General features: G+C 37.4%; 1 protein-coding gene across 1 annotated transcript in view; it reads right to left on the minus strand.

Moving 5' to 3' along the window:
- EFCAB5 (EF-hand calcium binding domain 5) overlaps positions 1–17,127 on the minus strand; it is an 84,653-nt gene that overhangs the window by 10,302 nt on the left and 57,224 nt on the right. Inside the window, exons 15-23 of the mRNA XM_032457533.1 lie at positions 15,824–15,980; positions 13,592–13,881; positions 11,710–11,879; positions 11,004–11,232; positions 9,268–9,420; positions 4,157–4,260; positions 2,066–2,319; positions 571–857; positions 116–212 (exon numbers count right to left, since the gene is read on the minus strand). Coding sequence (XP_032313424.1) covers positions 116–212; positions 571–857; positions 2,066–2,319; positions 4,157–4,260; positions 9,268–9,420; positions 11,004–11,232; positions 11,710–11,879; positions 13,592–13,881; positions 15,824–15,980 — 1,741 coding nt within the window. The remainder of the gene's footprint in view (positions 1–115; positions 213–570; positions 858–2,065; positions 2,320–4,156; positions 4,261–9,267; positions 9,421–11,003; positions 11,233–11,709; positions 11,880–13,591; positions 13,882–15,823; positions 15,981–17,127) is intronic.

Below are 17,127 nucleotides of genomic sequence, written 5' to 3' on the forward strand. Positions count from 1 at the left end.
CCCCTAAAAACTGAATCTGTGAGCCACTTGCTTTATTCTAATAGTGTCTCGAGATTGCAATTGTGCTTTATTGCTGTTGGTATAGATTTTAGGCCATAATTAAGTGGAAATTTACCTTTGATACATTCATCAATGAGCTTTAAATTAACTTCCATGTGCCCAGCAGTTGGATCAAAGTCACAAATATTCTGGACCAAGTATCTGTCAATGTACTGTGAACAAAGAGCAAAAGTTACGGAATCATCAGCAAGTGGAAGTAGAGCGCCCAATCCACCAGTTCACACATTTCCATTTATGTGCATTTAAAACCAATCTATGGTGCTAGAAGTCAGGATTCTGGTCACCCTTGGGGTGAGCGTGTGTGTATGAGGTAGGTGATGGAGAGGGTACAAAGGAGGACTTTGGGGATGCCACTAATGTTCTGTTTCTTAATCAGGTGCCTGCTACAAATGTTCATGGTATAAAAATTCTTGCTTTTGTATACTGAAGATTTGTGCAATTACGATTTGTACATCTAAATTTGTGTGGGTTATTCTTCAATGAAGAGAGTATTTTTTTAAAAAAACTTACCAGTTTGCACTTTTCCCAATTTTCAAAATCACTTGATAATTCCAACTCTGGATGAAAGAACAAGATAATCCCCTTCAGGATGTCTTGTACTAGTTTTATGTTGGCTTCCAACTCCTGGGACTTGCTGTCTGGTGGAGACTTGGGCTTTTCCAGAGGATTGTAATCAAAGAGCAACAGTGACACAAAGTCCATGGAGGTAAGCAGCCGGAGGCATTCTTGTAGCTCTTGCAGCATGACTCGGAAGAAGAGGATGCCTGCCCGCTGGACTTCTCCCACATTTTCAATCTCTGGAATAATAGGATGACATCCCACATTGTTGTTCAGTACATGCATTACTGTTTCACAGGATTCTGAGCATAATATAGTCAACTTTTTTTTCAGGAAAAAGAAGATCATATCCTATGGTTTTTAAACAATCTTAGTTTCTCTAGTCATGAAACCAGAAAGCAAAAATGGAATTACAGCCGGTGAAGTTCACAGGAAGAGGCTCTGAGGAAAGGGAAAAACTCTGGTTTTGGAGTTAGACCTTGGTTTGAATACCTACTTCCCCCCTTATTGGTTCTGTTGTCTCTCTGATCTTCCTTTTCCTTTTCTGTCAGAATAGAGATAATCCCTACTTCCCTGGTGAGCTATGGGAATTAAAGGAGATGGTATATGTAAAAGTGCTTAGTCCCAGGTCTTACACATACTGGATGCTCAAAAGACGTGAATTTTCTTTTCTTTTTTCTTCTTAGCCCACCCTGTGTAATGGCTAGAAACCTTTCAGCTTTTCCTACTGAATGTTACTCTTCTAATTTATTTATATTAACTCCATTCTAGGTAGTCAAAGGTTTCCATGCTTCCTTCTTCCTTCCCTTCTGCCCAAACTGATTTTGTGCTAAGGGTAGCCTTAGTGGATGTGGAATCACAAGGACTGGGGTCTGCTCTTGGCTTTGCACTGGCTTGCTCTTCGACCTTTACTTTGATGGGCCTTAGCGTCTTTATCTGTAAAATGAGATGTTCCAATGAGTTAATGCTGTGTAATAAAGTGGAAAAAGCACCCAAACTAAGGTTTAAAACCAGCCTTCACCACTTGTTAACCATGTGATTTGGTGCAAGTTGTTTTGTTTCTCTGAACTTCACTTTCCTCACTTATAAAATGAAATATCACCCACCATTCACCTCATAGAATTATGGTAAGTACTAATTGAAATAACATATTTAAAGTGCTTGAAACATGATCCGGTATTTAATAAATGCTAGTTCTATATTGCCTTTATGAGTCCTTCCAGTTCTAAAACCATGATTCTAGCCAAGAAAATGGGATTCCTTACTCTGCTCTAATTTATGGACCATACTCAACAACTCAAGACGGCATGAAGGAAATCCTTCTGCATAGAAAGATCTGTATGTTGCAGCAATTCATTTTAGAAAATGCATCCTTCATTGCATTGTCTGTGATTTCCCCCAAACTCATTAAACCCATGAATTCAGACGGTCGCCGCATTCACAATACCTAAGATACAGTTTTTCTTTATTTCTCCAGATAATTCGCCCAGTATTTCAAAGCAGGCAACTTGGATCATCTTCATCATTTTCTGCAGATCTTTAAATTCTCGATACAACAACATCTTACTCCTGCCAATGTTAAAATCGAGAACTCCCAAAGCTTCTCCTGTTCTCTCACGAAGTGGAACTACTATGTGGTTTTCTCCACAGACAGAGGCCAAAACAACTTCTGAACTGTCTGTGCACTTAAAGAGGAAATCTCTGAAACCAAAACCAAATAAGCATATGGATATAAAACAACAGCCTGTTCATAACATTCCACCCAAACATACTGAATCACCCTCTCTCGTGCCTCCCACCTCACCAGCCCTTGCTGCTGTTTCCCCTGCCTGGGCCACTCCACCCACTGAATTCACTGGCTCTCTCCCTCGGCCCACTCTTCTCCCCCTAGAGAAGCCTTCCCTGACCACGCACTCCAGAGTGGCTGCACCTGAGTCACACTCGCTCATGCTACTCTGCCTTATTGTCTTCACTACACTTACACTCATCTGAAGGCATCTGCTTTTTGTTTACATATTGTCCAGTAAGTATTGATTGGTTGAATACCTGAAGGAACAATGAGTGTGTTGGGTCAGGTTCCCTAGAAGGAGAGCCTGAGCCAGGGGTGCTCCATGCAAATGATTTACTGAGGGAGGGGAAACCTGTAAGGGTCTGAGGGAAGCAGGATGGAGAAGGGTGAGAAGCTAAGTAAGAATGTGATTTCAGGTGAAGTAGCCTGACCCCAAGGAGAGATTTGGAAGGCAAATTGTGCTACAGAATCTGCCCACCTTGAGGCAAGGGAGAAGGTTTTTTGGTCAGTCATTAGAGCTCTAAGCTTTTCTGGGGGGTGGGGAGTATGTTTATATAATTCTCAGGTACCTCCTAGTGAGGGGCCCTCATTGCTCAAGGGCGCTTCTCCAGAGAAAGTTACAGTGTGAGTCATTAGCAGCAGTACCTGCAGCTGCTGGCAAAAGGTATATGGGGCTCCGGGCAGGGCGTCCACAGCATTTGCTTTAGTGAGGGACCTGAGGTTTTCATAGAAATGTAGTGGCTCCTTCTTTCTCTAGTGAGGTATAAACACATCTCTTTTATCTCTTTTCCCCTTTCCCTCTCTACATTGATATTGAGATGTCATTCCTTTGGGGTATTTGTAGAAATATTGGTGCTTTGCATAGGCTCAAAAAGCTCACTTATAGCTCATAACATCAATCCTGCAATGACAGGGAAGATTATGTCCTCCTTTTGCTATTCCTACCCCTCACTGCTGCTGAACCACCACTTTGTCTTTATGATAATCAGATTAATGGTGCATCACACTAAACCTTCTTGGGCAACAGAGTTCCTCAAAGGGCACCTGCTCTAAGTTATACACAGGAATCTGGGGTTATAAGTTTGTGTTACAAGGGTGTTACAAGGACTCCAGTAAAACTTCTGACCAGCACAAGGAGTAATTATATGCAAAAGAGTGTAAAACTGAATGAACATTCTGCCATGAGGCCAAACTAAAATTTAATTAAAATAGATACTTAAATGTTAAGTTAGCCTCCTAAGTCTGAGATAGGTTAATGCCTACTCAACTCCACTGACCCTCTAAGAAGCAGTTAGTCTCTTTTGCAATAGGCATAGTCTCAGTTAAGTTCCATTTTGCATATGCCCACAGGTTAAAAGTGTTCTCTGCATTCCACAGGTGAGAGGCATTCAAAGTAATCTAGAACTGGGTACTTATTAAAGGCAACATTCTCTGCCTCCTCCCCATCTTTGCCCCAGCCTGTCTTCTTTAAATAAAACATACATATTCACAGACTAACATTAAGATGATGAGCTCTGATAAGTGATGTGGGTGCATTTTTCATAATCATGGTGGGTTTTGTTAATTCCATGTGTATAAGAAAATTACAGAAAATAAACACTAAATTGAAATCTGTTTTAAAAAGGACTTGAGGGGGAAAGGACCCATGCAAAGGTCTACAGGAATTTTTCCTTGAAACCAATTAGAATGAGGGTGTGTACTAATAAGAGGCAGAAGCTGGCAGTCAGACAAACCAGACATGGCTCATACCTGAAGATGCACGTCTTCCTAAAGATGGTAGGGGGATTCCTGTGGATTTCTGTTAGACCCAGGTGCCCTGTGACCATCATATTGCGTAAGACATAGTCTGAGTCCTTGAAAAGAGGCAGATATTTCATTACAGAGAGGAGTATTAGACTTCATATTCTCATTAGAGCTTTTGAGGTCAAATAAATAGAAAAAATACATGAACTCTAGCTTTAAGTACAGTGACATTTTTCTTATTCCATATCAGTAAGGAGTGAAGTGTTCCACAAGAGAAAATTTTCAAAATACAAGATTCTTTTAAATGTATAAACTTTTTCTTATAATTGTGATAAAAATTGTGTGTGTACATTATTTTTCTGATGTTAAAGCACATTGTAGAACATTTGGCAAATACAGAAAAGCCCAAAGGAAATAAATATGATAAAAATTCTCCTGTGAGATCTGTCTTCACCGGTTCACCAAAAACTGTTCTTGTCAAGGTTACTAGTGACTGTCTTGTTGTCAAATCCATTGGTCCATCGCTAATCCTCATCTTTCTCTAACTCTCAGCAGCATTTGATACAGAGAACAGCTCACTTTTATTTTTTTGTAGGTTCTTTTTTTTGTATTGAGGTATAGCTGACTTACAATATTATATTTATATTACTATACTTAAAAACATTATATATTGTACAACACAGTGATTCAGTGTTTGTCTTTTTCTGTCTGAATTACTTCACTTAGTATGATAATCTTTAGTTCCATCCATGTTGCTGCAAATAGCATTATTTCATTTTTTCTTATGGCTGAGTAATATTCCATTGTATATATGTACTACATCTTCTTTATCCATCCATCTGTTAATGGACATTTAGGTTGCTTCCATGTTTATTGTTAATAGTGCTGCTATGAACATTGTGGTGCATGTATCTTTATGAATTAGAGTTTTCATCTTTTCCAGATATATGCCCAGGAATGGGATTGCTGGATCATATAGTAAAGTCTATTTTTAGTTTTTAAAGGAATCTCCATACTGTTCTCCATAGTGGCTGCACCAACTTACATTCCCACCCACAGTGTAGGAGGGTTCCCTTTTCTCCACATCCTCTCCAGCATTTATTATTTGTAGACTTTTTTTGTGTGTGTGGCTTTTTTAAAAAATTGAAGTATAGTTGATTTACAGTGTTGTGTCAATTTCTGGTGTAGCACATAGTGATTCAGTTATACAAATATATATATTCTTTTTCATTATAGACTATTACAAGATATTGAATATAGTTCCCTGTGCTATACAGTAGGACCTTGTTGTTTATCTATTTTATATCTAGTAAGTTTGTATCTGCTAATCCCAAACTTCTAATTTATACCTTCCCACTCCTTCCCCTTGTTTTTTATGTCTGTGAGTCTGTTTCTGTTTTGTAAATAAGTTCATTAGTGTAATTTTTTTAGATTCCATATATAAGTGATATCATATGATATTTGTCTTTCTCTGACTTACTTCACTTAGTATGATCGTCTCTAGGTATTTGTGGACTTTTTGATCATGGCCATTCTGATTGGTTTGAGGAGATACCTCATTGTAGCTGTGATTCGCATTTCTCCAATAATTAGCAATGTTGACTATCTTTTCACATGGCCGTTGGTCATCTGTATGTCTTGGGCTCTGAAGGTGTTTTGGTGTCTTTTTAAAAAACAGCTTTATTGAGGTATAATTGATACATAAAGTGTATGTATTTAATATATACAACTTGATGAGTTTGGACTAATGAGTCTTGGTCAACATTTTTCTTTTTTGATAGAGGTTAGATTGTAAGAAAGTAGTGTTAACATATTCTGTAAAACACACTAAATTGTAGGAAAAAACAAATTCATTTGGGAGAATTAAAAGGAAGGTGTTTATGCCCTCCTTTAAAAAAATTATTTGACTGAAAGGGAAACTGTGATTGTAGGATGTCTAGGGGCTACATGGTGAATGGTGTTTGGAAGAACAACTGCTTTGTAATGTGAAGCTTTCTCTTGCCTCTATAACTCCACAACCTAAGTGTTCCACCTAATTCTATAGATGAAAAATGTTTTCAGCAGAGTATTTAGCTAACTGTAAAGATTATCTCAATTGGCAATTGGGCATCTAGCTTCTTTTGTAAATTATTTCTTCCATGGTTTGTTACTTGTTTTATACATGCTAGGTTGATACAATTTTTAGAATTTCACCATGACTGTGTTTCTAGGTTTAAATCTTTAGCCAAAACCAAACAATTCTCCTGTTCCCCACCCCCCAAATTATGTAAATTGACCACTTCTGCTATTAGATCATAGCATGATATAAAAAATAAGGGTCTTATAATAATATGCCTGAAAATAAGCTTGCTTTTTATTTAATTTTATTTGGACCAAGAAACTATTAATTCAGCAAGTGCCTTAGCAATTATTCAGTAATGAGGTAAATATTCCTAGTTAAAGTTTCCTAGGAAACCATTAGGAGAAAGAGCTGCAATTATATTCCCCCATTTTTTCTGCTACTAGCTCATTATTTTTACCCCTTACCTTTTCAGTATCTATTCATTCCCACCTTTCTTATTTCTTATCAGGATACAAAATGTTTTTCAAACTATAGGTCAAGGTCAATAGAATTTTGAGCCACAATGATTCCAAACACTTGGAGGGTCTCAGGGCTTGGACCTCAGAATTTTTTTTTTTTCTATCCTCATTCATTTCATTGGTCACCCCATCCAGTCTCATGATGTTTGTTTTATTTATGGTGGTTTTGGTAAAATATATATTATTATCATTTTAACCATTCATAAGTGTACAATTCAGTGGCATTAAATATATTCACAATGTTATATAACCAGTGGAATGGTTTTAAATACCATTTATTTACTAGCCTGGATTTCTCCCAAACTCTAAGGTCATATATCCAACTGCCTATTCACTAACTCCACTTAGATGTCTAATGGACATTTCAAATTAAGATTAAACAAAAAATTTAATGCTCTTGATTGGGTTGAGGAAGTCCTCTTCTACTCCTACTTTGTTTAGAGTTTTTTTGTTTGTTTGTTTTAATTGAAGTATAGTTGACTTACTTACAATGTTGTGTTAATTTCTGGTGTGTAACATAGTGATTTATTTATATATATAAATTTTTAAAATTTGAAGATTTAAAAAATCTTTTTAATTTAGTAGGGAAATGGTTATCTTTTACTTAACTTTGTATTTATTTCATTATGAGAACAACTGAACATTTTTTCCCCATGTTTATTGACCATTTGCATGAGGGTTTTTTTTTTTTTAACAGAATTGAATTTTGCTTAGTTTTCTTTTGTATTTTAAAATCTTGTTGATTCTTATATAACAGTGTTAATCCTTTGTAGCTATGTGGCAATTTCCCCTCAGTCTGTCATAAGCATTTAATTGTGTTTATAACATTAGTGCAAGAAAGTTTTACATTTTTATGTCATCAGTGTTTCAACCTCGCTTTATAGTTTCAACCTTTGTATAGAATCAGCCATCCCTCCCCAGATCACGGTTGTAAATTCCCTCTCATCCTTCATTTTCTTAGCTATTCTCATGCATTTATTCCTCCTCTAGATGAAGATTAAAATCATTTGGCCGATTAAAAAAATGCTGAGATTTTTCTTGAAATTCTGTCAAACTTAAAAATAATTTTGGATCATACTGTATAGCACAGGGAACTATATTCAATAACTTGTAGTAACTTATGGTAAAAAATATGAAAATGAATATATGTATGTTCCTATATGACTGAAGCATTGTGCTGTGCACCAGAAGTTGACACAGCATTGTAGACTGACTATACTTCAATAAATATATAAATATATTTATATATAGAGAGAGACAAAAAATAGTTTTGATAAGACATTATATTTTTTAAAAGTGATCTTCTTATGAAAATTATCATGATATGACTTTTTACTTTATGAGAAAATTTATGTCCCTTAGTAAAGTTTGTAGTTTGCTTCAGGTAGGACCTAAGGGTGGAGTGATGAAGTGGGGAGAACGGGCAGAGTAACAGAATTTTTGAAGTCCCTGAGGTAGGAAAAAAATGCTTTCTATTATGCTGGGTAAGATGTGAAACATAAACTACAGTATTGTATACCAGTTCCAGGGGCACTTGGAGGCTTCCACCCCCACCCCACCCCCAGGAGCAGCATCCACAAATAGGCATTCTCCACCTCCTTGGCCTGGTCATCCCATCAGAGAGCTCTGTGATTCTGCCCTCTTTGGCCGAGGCTTCATCAGCTTGGTCATTCCACTGAGGGAGGGAACTGGGACCTGGAGGGAAGGAAGGAAAAGAAGCCTAGAAGGGGAGAGGCACCTGCAGGATGGCCAGGCAAGGGACTGGGAGACAATCAAGATGCTGCTACCACCTGATCAAGCACCATGAAGAATAGTTAAGCCATCTTGAAAGGAAGACACCTTTCCATCCATTCTCATCGTATGAAAAACCCTAACATTAAAATCAAGTGTAAAGAAACAAAATAAGCATTCAGCAAACACTCATCACATTGCAGATAGGGAGTTTTTTTTTCTTTTAATTGGTGTGATGTAATGTGTCCTTCTAAAACACGAGTGCCTCATCCTTTCCCACTTCACCCGTATGATTCTGGTGGGGGCTGCCAGTTACTGTAAACTTCTCACCCTGGCCAGGAGGGGCATATCTCAGGATAGATCAAAAAAGATTTCTCTTTCTTGGATTTTTCCAAATTGGAACAGGAAGGAAAGATTCTTTTTTAGTTACTAAGGATCTGGCTTGCCCTGTAGGAAAAAAAACCTGTCTTCAGCCAGAAGGACAAAACCGAAGTGCAGAGGGAAGCAAACATGAGAACCAGGGAGAGAGACTATGAGAGAGCCCTGGTTGTATTGAATCCCTGGATCCGGTCATCCTGGAAGCCAGCTTGACTCCTGCCCTTTCTTCATTTTGATCACATGAGTTAATCAACCCTCCCCCTTTGCCTAAGGCAGTTTGAGATGTATTTCTGCCACTTGCAACCAAAGAACTTGAGTTGTGGCCATAGCCTAATAGCTAACTTAACATAGTTTTTTAATACAAGCAAGAAAAACGCATCTAGAAACTGTTACCCTGGGGAAGTCTAACACTGCCCCACCTTGCCTACCTGCTCTGGGTTCGGCTCAGTGAAGTATGTAGTGATGGCAGTGATACTGGATGTGATGTTGTAGAGCCAGCCGATGCCAGTGATCACAATATGCAGGATGTGCTCCCGGCTGTGGACGTAGTGATAGGCAGTACTAAAGACATTGGCAACACCCTGTAGAGACAGAAAATTTTAATTGCCTTTTCTTTTTAAAATAGCAAAACGATTAGTAATACAGTAATTGGATTATTTTTTAATCAATGATAATTTACTTCCTACAAATTATTCATCAGTTCTCAGAAGGCAGTGTTCCAGACTCTACTACGAAAAAAGGATCATAATGAAACTAAAAGTTTAAGGAGAGATCTAACACAAGATCCACCTAACTTTATTATGTTTCCTGATAATCATTCAGTGAAATTTGTGATATGTGCTATCAGAGAATAGTGTCCAAAAAGCAAGATAAACTTTGAAATGAGAAAAAAATGTTCAAAAGCCAAGAACTGATGCCAGCCTTGGACAGATGGGTAAGAGCTACCCTGATCTGATGCAATATTAATGCCTGCATCTCTACATGGTTACTGTCATCGGATTAGCACTACACGTGTGCTGGGTTACAAGGCCTGAAACATGCTAGAATATACCATTTTCTTATATGTATCAAGAGATCCTGTTCTGCAGAGAAGGGATGGGAAGTCCTTAGTACCCATGTGGTCCTTTTGTCAAGAAACTTTAGGAACCACAATTCTTCAAAAATATCACTTTATATTAGGGCTCAAGGCATCTAAGGGTAGCCCAGGAGCCTTTACCTCCCAGGGCCAGAGAGTCAATATATATTTCACTTTGACATGTTCTCTGATAAGACCATATATAGTTCACCTACTGATAACTCCATGCTCTTCCATTTTACTCCTTAACATCTTCACATCATTCTTATGTCAGTTGAGAATTAACCTTATTATTAAAAAGATGTCCAGGGGAAAAGATTCTACAACTTTCCTCAGTTACATATCCAGTAAATGAGATGAGAAAAATTTAAATAATGGTAAATAAACATCAAGAGCTTACGGGGAGAACAAATGATAGCAGCTTCCTGATTGCTGCTACATCCAGACCATTGCTTCCATAAAAGTTTTCAATCTTCCTTGACTGAAATTTCTATTCATAAAATTAAACTTAAATGCTTGTAGAAATGGTCTAGTTATTTTATAGTCTTAAAAGTGCCTTTCCTTTTTGAAATATTATTTGAAAACATGAATACTTGAGAAATATTTAGGCTTTTCCCTCATTTTTCATCCTCAAAAATTATAATACAGAAATCAAGAACTGTGGCAATGCACATCATATATACCACCATCTGTGGAAAGAGCAAAAGATTTCTAGATACCACTATTAATAAAACGTAAATGTGTCCCTTCTAAAAATTCATTCCTACTTTTGGGGTTTTAGTTAGTAGTCTAATAGTTGGATTTTGGTTCGATAGCAGAAAATGCTGTTCCTATGGTTAATTCAATGGGACACATATTAACGATCTTCCCAGAGAGGCTGAGGCATAGATGTGCAACTGAGGCTCAGTCCGTCCATGTATAATGGGGAATCTCTCCAAAGACTGATACATACACACGGGGAACAGGAACAAGTATGGTGACACTATCTATATACATAGCTTTACTATCATCTGGTTTCAGGTTTTGCTTTTTAAAAAGTATAGAAGGAGAGGCCTTCCACTGATCTTGAAGAATTTTTCTATGCCTTACCTGATAGAATCTGATCTCATGAGGTAGAAAGATGTTTATTTTCTTGGGATCTCTTAAGGTGTCAACAGCCAAGACCCCAAATATCCTCATATGTGCATCTTGAAGAGGCAGCACCAAGAATGACCCATTTTGATCATTCTTCTTGCGGGAATAGTTCCAAAAGAAGATGTTCCCATGGTGCTGAACTTGCGGGACATGTATTGGCTTCCCTTCATCCACTACTGTAAAGCTGAGGAATAGGATTATGAGGATGGGAGACAAGCACAGGAGGAGGCTTTAGATTAAACCATGAACGACTCAATCCATTCATAATCATTAGTAGTATACGTCAGAGAAGTAGATTGAGATAAAATTACCAGTTTGGAGGCTCTGACTTGAGAGAAAGATTAAAAAAACAAGCTTAGTTCATAATAGAGAAAACATATATCAACAGGATGCAGGAAACATAACTTATAGAGCAGACAGAAATAATTGAGCTGATACTGTGAAGCAGAGTCCTGACATGGACAATTAATGCCTACGAGTGAGCTCTAGAAGCAACCAGGTGAAATTCGAGACTGGATACCCATCACCTCCCACTCTAGCAGCTTTGGTGACCTAGGCATTTCTCTTTTGGGCAGCTAACTAGGATTTTGACACTAGTTTACTTCAGAAAAGGAATTATTTTTTTTAAAGGGTGAAATCAACCTCTTCAAGAAATTCTTACCTGATCCCCTTCATGTCCCTGTAGAGCACTCTATTCAGTACAAATGGAGCATCGTCTAAAGTACAAGCTACGTTCCTCAACAGAACATTCCCTCTATCAGGCAGTAGTAGGTTTTCTTCTAAGAGGGAAATGTGAGCACTGATCTTCTTATTTCCATGGGCTTCAGCATCCTATGGCAAAATGTTTCTGACCATTTATTTGCCCAGAGCCAAAGAGCTATTCTTTTAATCATGTCTCCATTCATTAGCCAATTTATGCCTCTGACCCCAATAATTTCATTTTCCTGAATAACTAATGGAGATATTACCATTCATGGGCAGTGGGAAAAAGGCCAACACCACAGCTGTTCCTGAAACCTGACTTTTAGTGAATGGAATAGATTTACTTTATATGCCAACCAGACTGATTTACTAAAAAACAAACAAACAAAAAAGAAAAAAACTCAAGTCTACTTAAATTTAGAGGTTTAAAACTTTAATCCTTTTGAACCATAGTCATGTTGTATGGCCTTCAGTTAAAAGTGCTTATTTTAGAGAGCTGAGGCGAGAAGATGACCTCATTTCATATTTCTTGACCGTGATGTGAATGTGGAAAAAAATGCTCTCAAGAAATTCTTAACATAGTTTGGCTATGAATTTGAATTACATCATTTCAGGAAGGGATTACTTGGGGCCCCAGATTGCAGACTTTTTATGCAACTACTATTTTTAATTAAAATAAAATAACTGAAAGGTCTCTGTACCTAAAATATTTTGTTGGTAACATTAGATGTTAACACATACATTAAGTATGCCCATAAATTGGGGACATTAGAGACACTCTCTCTGATATTTGTCTCTTTTTTTTAATTGATGTATAGTTTACAATGTTGTGTCAATTTCTGGTGTACAGCATAATGTTTCAGTCATACGTATACATATGTTCATTTTCATATTCTTTTTCATTATAGGTTACTACGAGATACTGAATATAGTTCCCTGTGCTATGTCTCCTCTTTCTGTATATTTGGGTTTGCTTTTTGAGCTTTTTTCCCCCCCTTCTGCCTTGATTCTTCCTTTTCTATGTAGATAAAGAGACTAACAAAAAAGTAGTAAGATGTCTCTTAGGATACTGTAGATCTCTGAAGCAGTTTGGAGCAATACCTCTTCTTGATTGGTCTCCTGTTCCTGGTCACATCATTTCCAACCACGTTGGAAAATCCAACCATTCAGGAGATGAGTCCTACAATCAAGTGTTGCTATTTAGCTGAGATGAATGACAGTTTCCGTGGATCAATGGAATATATAGAAGACAGATATACTGTTCCTGCCTGGGAGGAGCAGCAAGCTGGGAATGTATGAGTGGGCAGCAGAGCTGTGGACAGTGGTCCATCCAGGTCATGTCTTTTAAGTGACAAGATTCTGTAACAGTCTCAGCTTATTTCTAGGTAGTGCTATGAAATATATTACGTCATACTGAATTCTACTTTATAATGACTTTATGATTTAAATAGTTCCTTTTAAAACTGACTTTCAAAACATCATACAAGGGAAATGTAGCTTAAACAGCTTGTACATCTCCTTACTGGTATTTTTTTTTTTATGTCAGTTTATTGTCTGTTCCAGGCTTATTTGACTCTCAGCACAAATGAAATTAGAAATCCCAAGATGTAATTCTGTTTCTTATACCTTTCCTCTCTGCTTCTACCTTGCCAACCTCCAATCATTCCAGTTGTGTTCTTTCCTAGGCTTGCGGTCATTGTGATGTATTGGAATGAATAAAACATCTATAGTAGTACTCAGCGATTTCTCAAGAGAATTTAGTGTATTCCTCCTTTGCAACAATTGAACATCACCTACTGTGAGGAAATTTTTTCTCTTATATGACATTTTAGAAAACACACCTGGGTGAGGGCCTTAAAGGTCTCTGTATACACTGGCTCCAAGGATACTCCACTTGTCTCTGCAGAATATTGGATTTGGTGTAGCCATTTCTGTCTGGCACAGTTCCTCAGACTTTCAATATGGTTCCTTTCTAAAGTATTCATCAGAAACTCCACAATGCTTTCCAGTACCTGATCTTCATTGCCCCTGAGTTCAGATACAACCAATTCTATGTATTTCTGAAACTGTTTTGAAGACAACTTCACTTCGTGACCAGGGTGTGGCTTTGGAAATTGGATGTGTAGTTTAGCTAAAAGACATAAATACAAAACCAAGAACTAATCAAATTTCATTCATCTCTGGGGGAAATTTTTTATTTTCCTCTTACAGCAAATCGAAGTTCCTGACAACTACTTCCCATGGAAAACCATGTATATCAAAAGTATCTCTAAACCCAATGGAATATCTTTCACTAATTTCTTATGCTGAACTGAAGATGACTCCTATATCACCTGCTTTTATTTTTTTATTTTTTAAAATTCTGCCACTCAGCTGGGTGAAACTCCAATGTCAACTTCAACTCCTTTCTACCTTTTACCTTCCATATCCAATAGACCACTTAATCCTGTTAGTCTTTAGCAATCTATCTTGCGGCCACAAAAGACATACACAACATATTTTGCTCTTCTATGCAACATTATGCTACCATCTTCACCCAAGTTGTTCCTGTAGCTGTGGCTTGTTCATTTCCCCCACTACAGACTATGTCCTTCTGTAAGTATGCCACTATTGACTCATCTATCCTCCCATCAGTGGGTATGCAGGTTCTCTCCAGTATTTTATGAACAGTGTTATGAGCATTTTTGTATATGTCTCCTGAGTACATGTGCAAGCTTCTTTGACATTTATCATAAAATAATAAGTCAGAGAGTATATGCCCTTCCCCTTTGAAATTCAAAATCTCTCCTTTTTCAAGAAGGCTTCCATCACGATTTCTCCTTCCCCTGAAAGACAATAGTATTCATTTATTTGACAATTAACAAATATTGCCTGATACTTTTAGTCATCTTATCATATGAAAACTTCTCATTTCTGTAGTTGTGATTTTTAAAATTTTTGCTCCTTAGTATCCACTCATCCTTCTGGTGGTACTTGTATCCCAATATTTGCTTTAAGGAAACCACTCCACTCCCATCTTGGTTTATGTGTTTGAGTGGGGTTCCACTCAGGGGCAATGAAGATCATGTTCTAGATAATGTTCATGGTTCTAGAGGTGGAGCATGCATCTCAAGCTTAAGCCAGTTGGGACATTCTATACCACTAGCCAGAGGGTTGATTAAGCCCACACTAATGCTAGACTCTTTGCTTGAAAGATTACAAAGTGGATGTTTTCCTTTTTATTCCACTGGACTTGAATAAACCTCTGAGGGTATGAGACTGCGTCTGGTCATTGCAAAGGGAGAAGCTGTATGAAAATGAAGTCAAAACATAGAATAGAGGAGGGCCACTGAAAGAGAGAGAGAGAGAAAGAAGCAGACACCTGCTCTAGTGTCAGTATTTGAACTCCCAAACCCAGTTGTGTCATCAGCCCGCCCTGGACTTATCCATCGCACGAACCGGTAAAGAACATTTTTGCTTAACCACTTTGGGCTGGGTTTTCTATTACCTAGACTCAAAGGGTCCTAACTGATATAGTCTCCAATTGGATTAAAAGTATCTTGTGAGTTCTTCCTCTTCCATTTCTTCTTCTCCTTTCCTTTCCCTCTTGAACAATTTGGTCCTAAAGCTATTAGATGGGGCAGAGCAAAGGAAGCATCTATCTGCTCCTGGTCAAGGGAACCACGGTGACCCAGACCAGGGTATAAGAATCTAAGTAGGGTAAGGAAGGCATATGTGTAGTAAGTGGCTTGACATGGGTTGTCAGAGTCTGAGTAGCGTATGGAAGTCACCATGTGCAAGGGTGATCTTCAGCCCATGTGAATGAAGAGGCCCTGCAGGAAGGTGGTTTAACTTTATATATTTCACAATATATAAGTGTATCAAATCAACACATCATATACCTTAAACTTACAAGATGTCACATGCCAATTATATCTTAATAAAGCCGAAAAAAATTATAGCCATACTAGTAGGTGTGAAGTGGTATCTCATGGTTTTAAAACAACCAGTTTTTAACTGTATATATGCCATAATACTGGGAAACTTGAAGCCAAATTGTTACCACAACTTAAGAGAATTCTTATATTTTTTACCTTTCTTCATAGATTCTTTTTCCATTCCCTCCTTGTATGTGTACAAGAGTTCATCAACTTCCTTCAGATCCAGGAAGCCTGAGCCATCACTGTCCCACTTCTGAAAAAGGGCTTTTAGGAGAAGTTCCCTTCGGACTCGGGAAGCATTTTGTCTAGCCTAGTATTCAAACAGGAAAACAGAGCACAGAAGATATATTGTTCATTGCGCTAGCTGGCATCCTATGCTTATTCCCCTCAAAGTGCAGCACTTTTTATAGAAACAGCTTTACTTTGGGATTAAGCATGATATTAATGGGAAAATGAAGCATTTAATTTTTTTTTACTTTTTTATTGATTTATAATCATTTTACAATGTTGTGTCAAATTCCAGTGTTCATGAAGCATTTAATTTTAATCCTTTAAATATCATTTCTTTGTTTCACCTCTAAGCGAAAAAGTAGGCATTCTCTGCATTGAACTAAGACACATTAATTTAGGAAGGGGGCTGCACTCCTTAGGAATCTTTGATTCATTTCTTTCCACTCCCTTGCTGGTTTTTCAGGAATGTGATAAACACATGGAGATACACACATGTGATAAACACACTCTCTGGCTTTTTGATGGAATACATTTTGTAGTGATGGGGGATAAATGACAGTGTTCAAACAACAGAAAATGACTATGTTAAAAAATTCTTTTTTATATTTAACATTGACCTAGCTAGATATTAATTTCATTTACCTTTCAGATTTTTTACTAGATTAATTATGTCAACTAGATAGTAATTTAATTAATCTAGGTAGATTTCATTGCTAAAAGAAAGTGAACATATATCATTTGGTTAAGTGGAGGTGAATTGCAACTGAGGAGGCAAAAGGGATATCAACTTTTGGTTAGGTTGAGAAGACTCATAAGATGGATGAGGTTACTGAATATGCCTAGTGAACCTAATTTATGTATTCCATATAAGAGTATATAAATTGTTTATATCAGCTAATGTATTTCCATTTATCTATCATCCAAGTAAGTGATAAGTTCTCAAGAAACAGGTACTACCTTGGTGCATGTGAATAAAAATACATATTCAAGCCACAATCGTACCCCCATGTATGTGCACTTATTAACATACTAACGGCAGACAGTGCACACACATACACACACATCTTTGTACATACACATAATCTGCTCCTCAGAATCTGCTCTTCAAGCTTCAGAAGAGCAAAAACAAAGCTGTATAATAAACCATTTCCCGCCATCAGCAATTATGTTATTACAGGGGAATGCGTTCTCTCGAGTGTGAGTTTAGAACATTTGACGGTAAAATG

Source organism: Camelus ferus, chromosome 16 (assembly GCF_009834535.1).
Source record: "Camelus ferus isolate YT-003-E chromosome 16, BCGSAC_Cfer_1.0, whole genome shotgun sequence".
In the NCBI taxonomy this organism is placed as follows: domain Eukaryota; kingdom Metazoa; phylum Chordata; class Mammalia; order Artiodactyla; family Camelidae; genus Camelus; species Camelus ferus.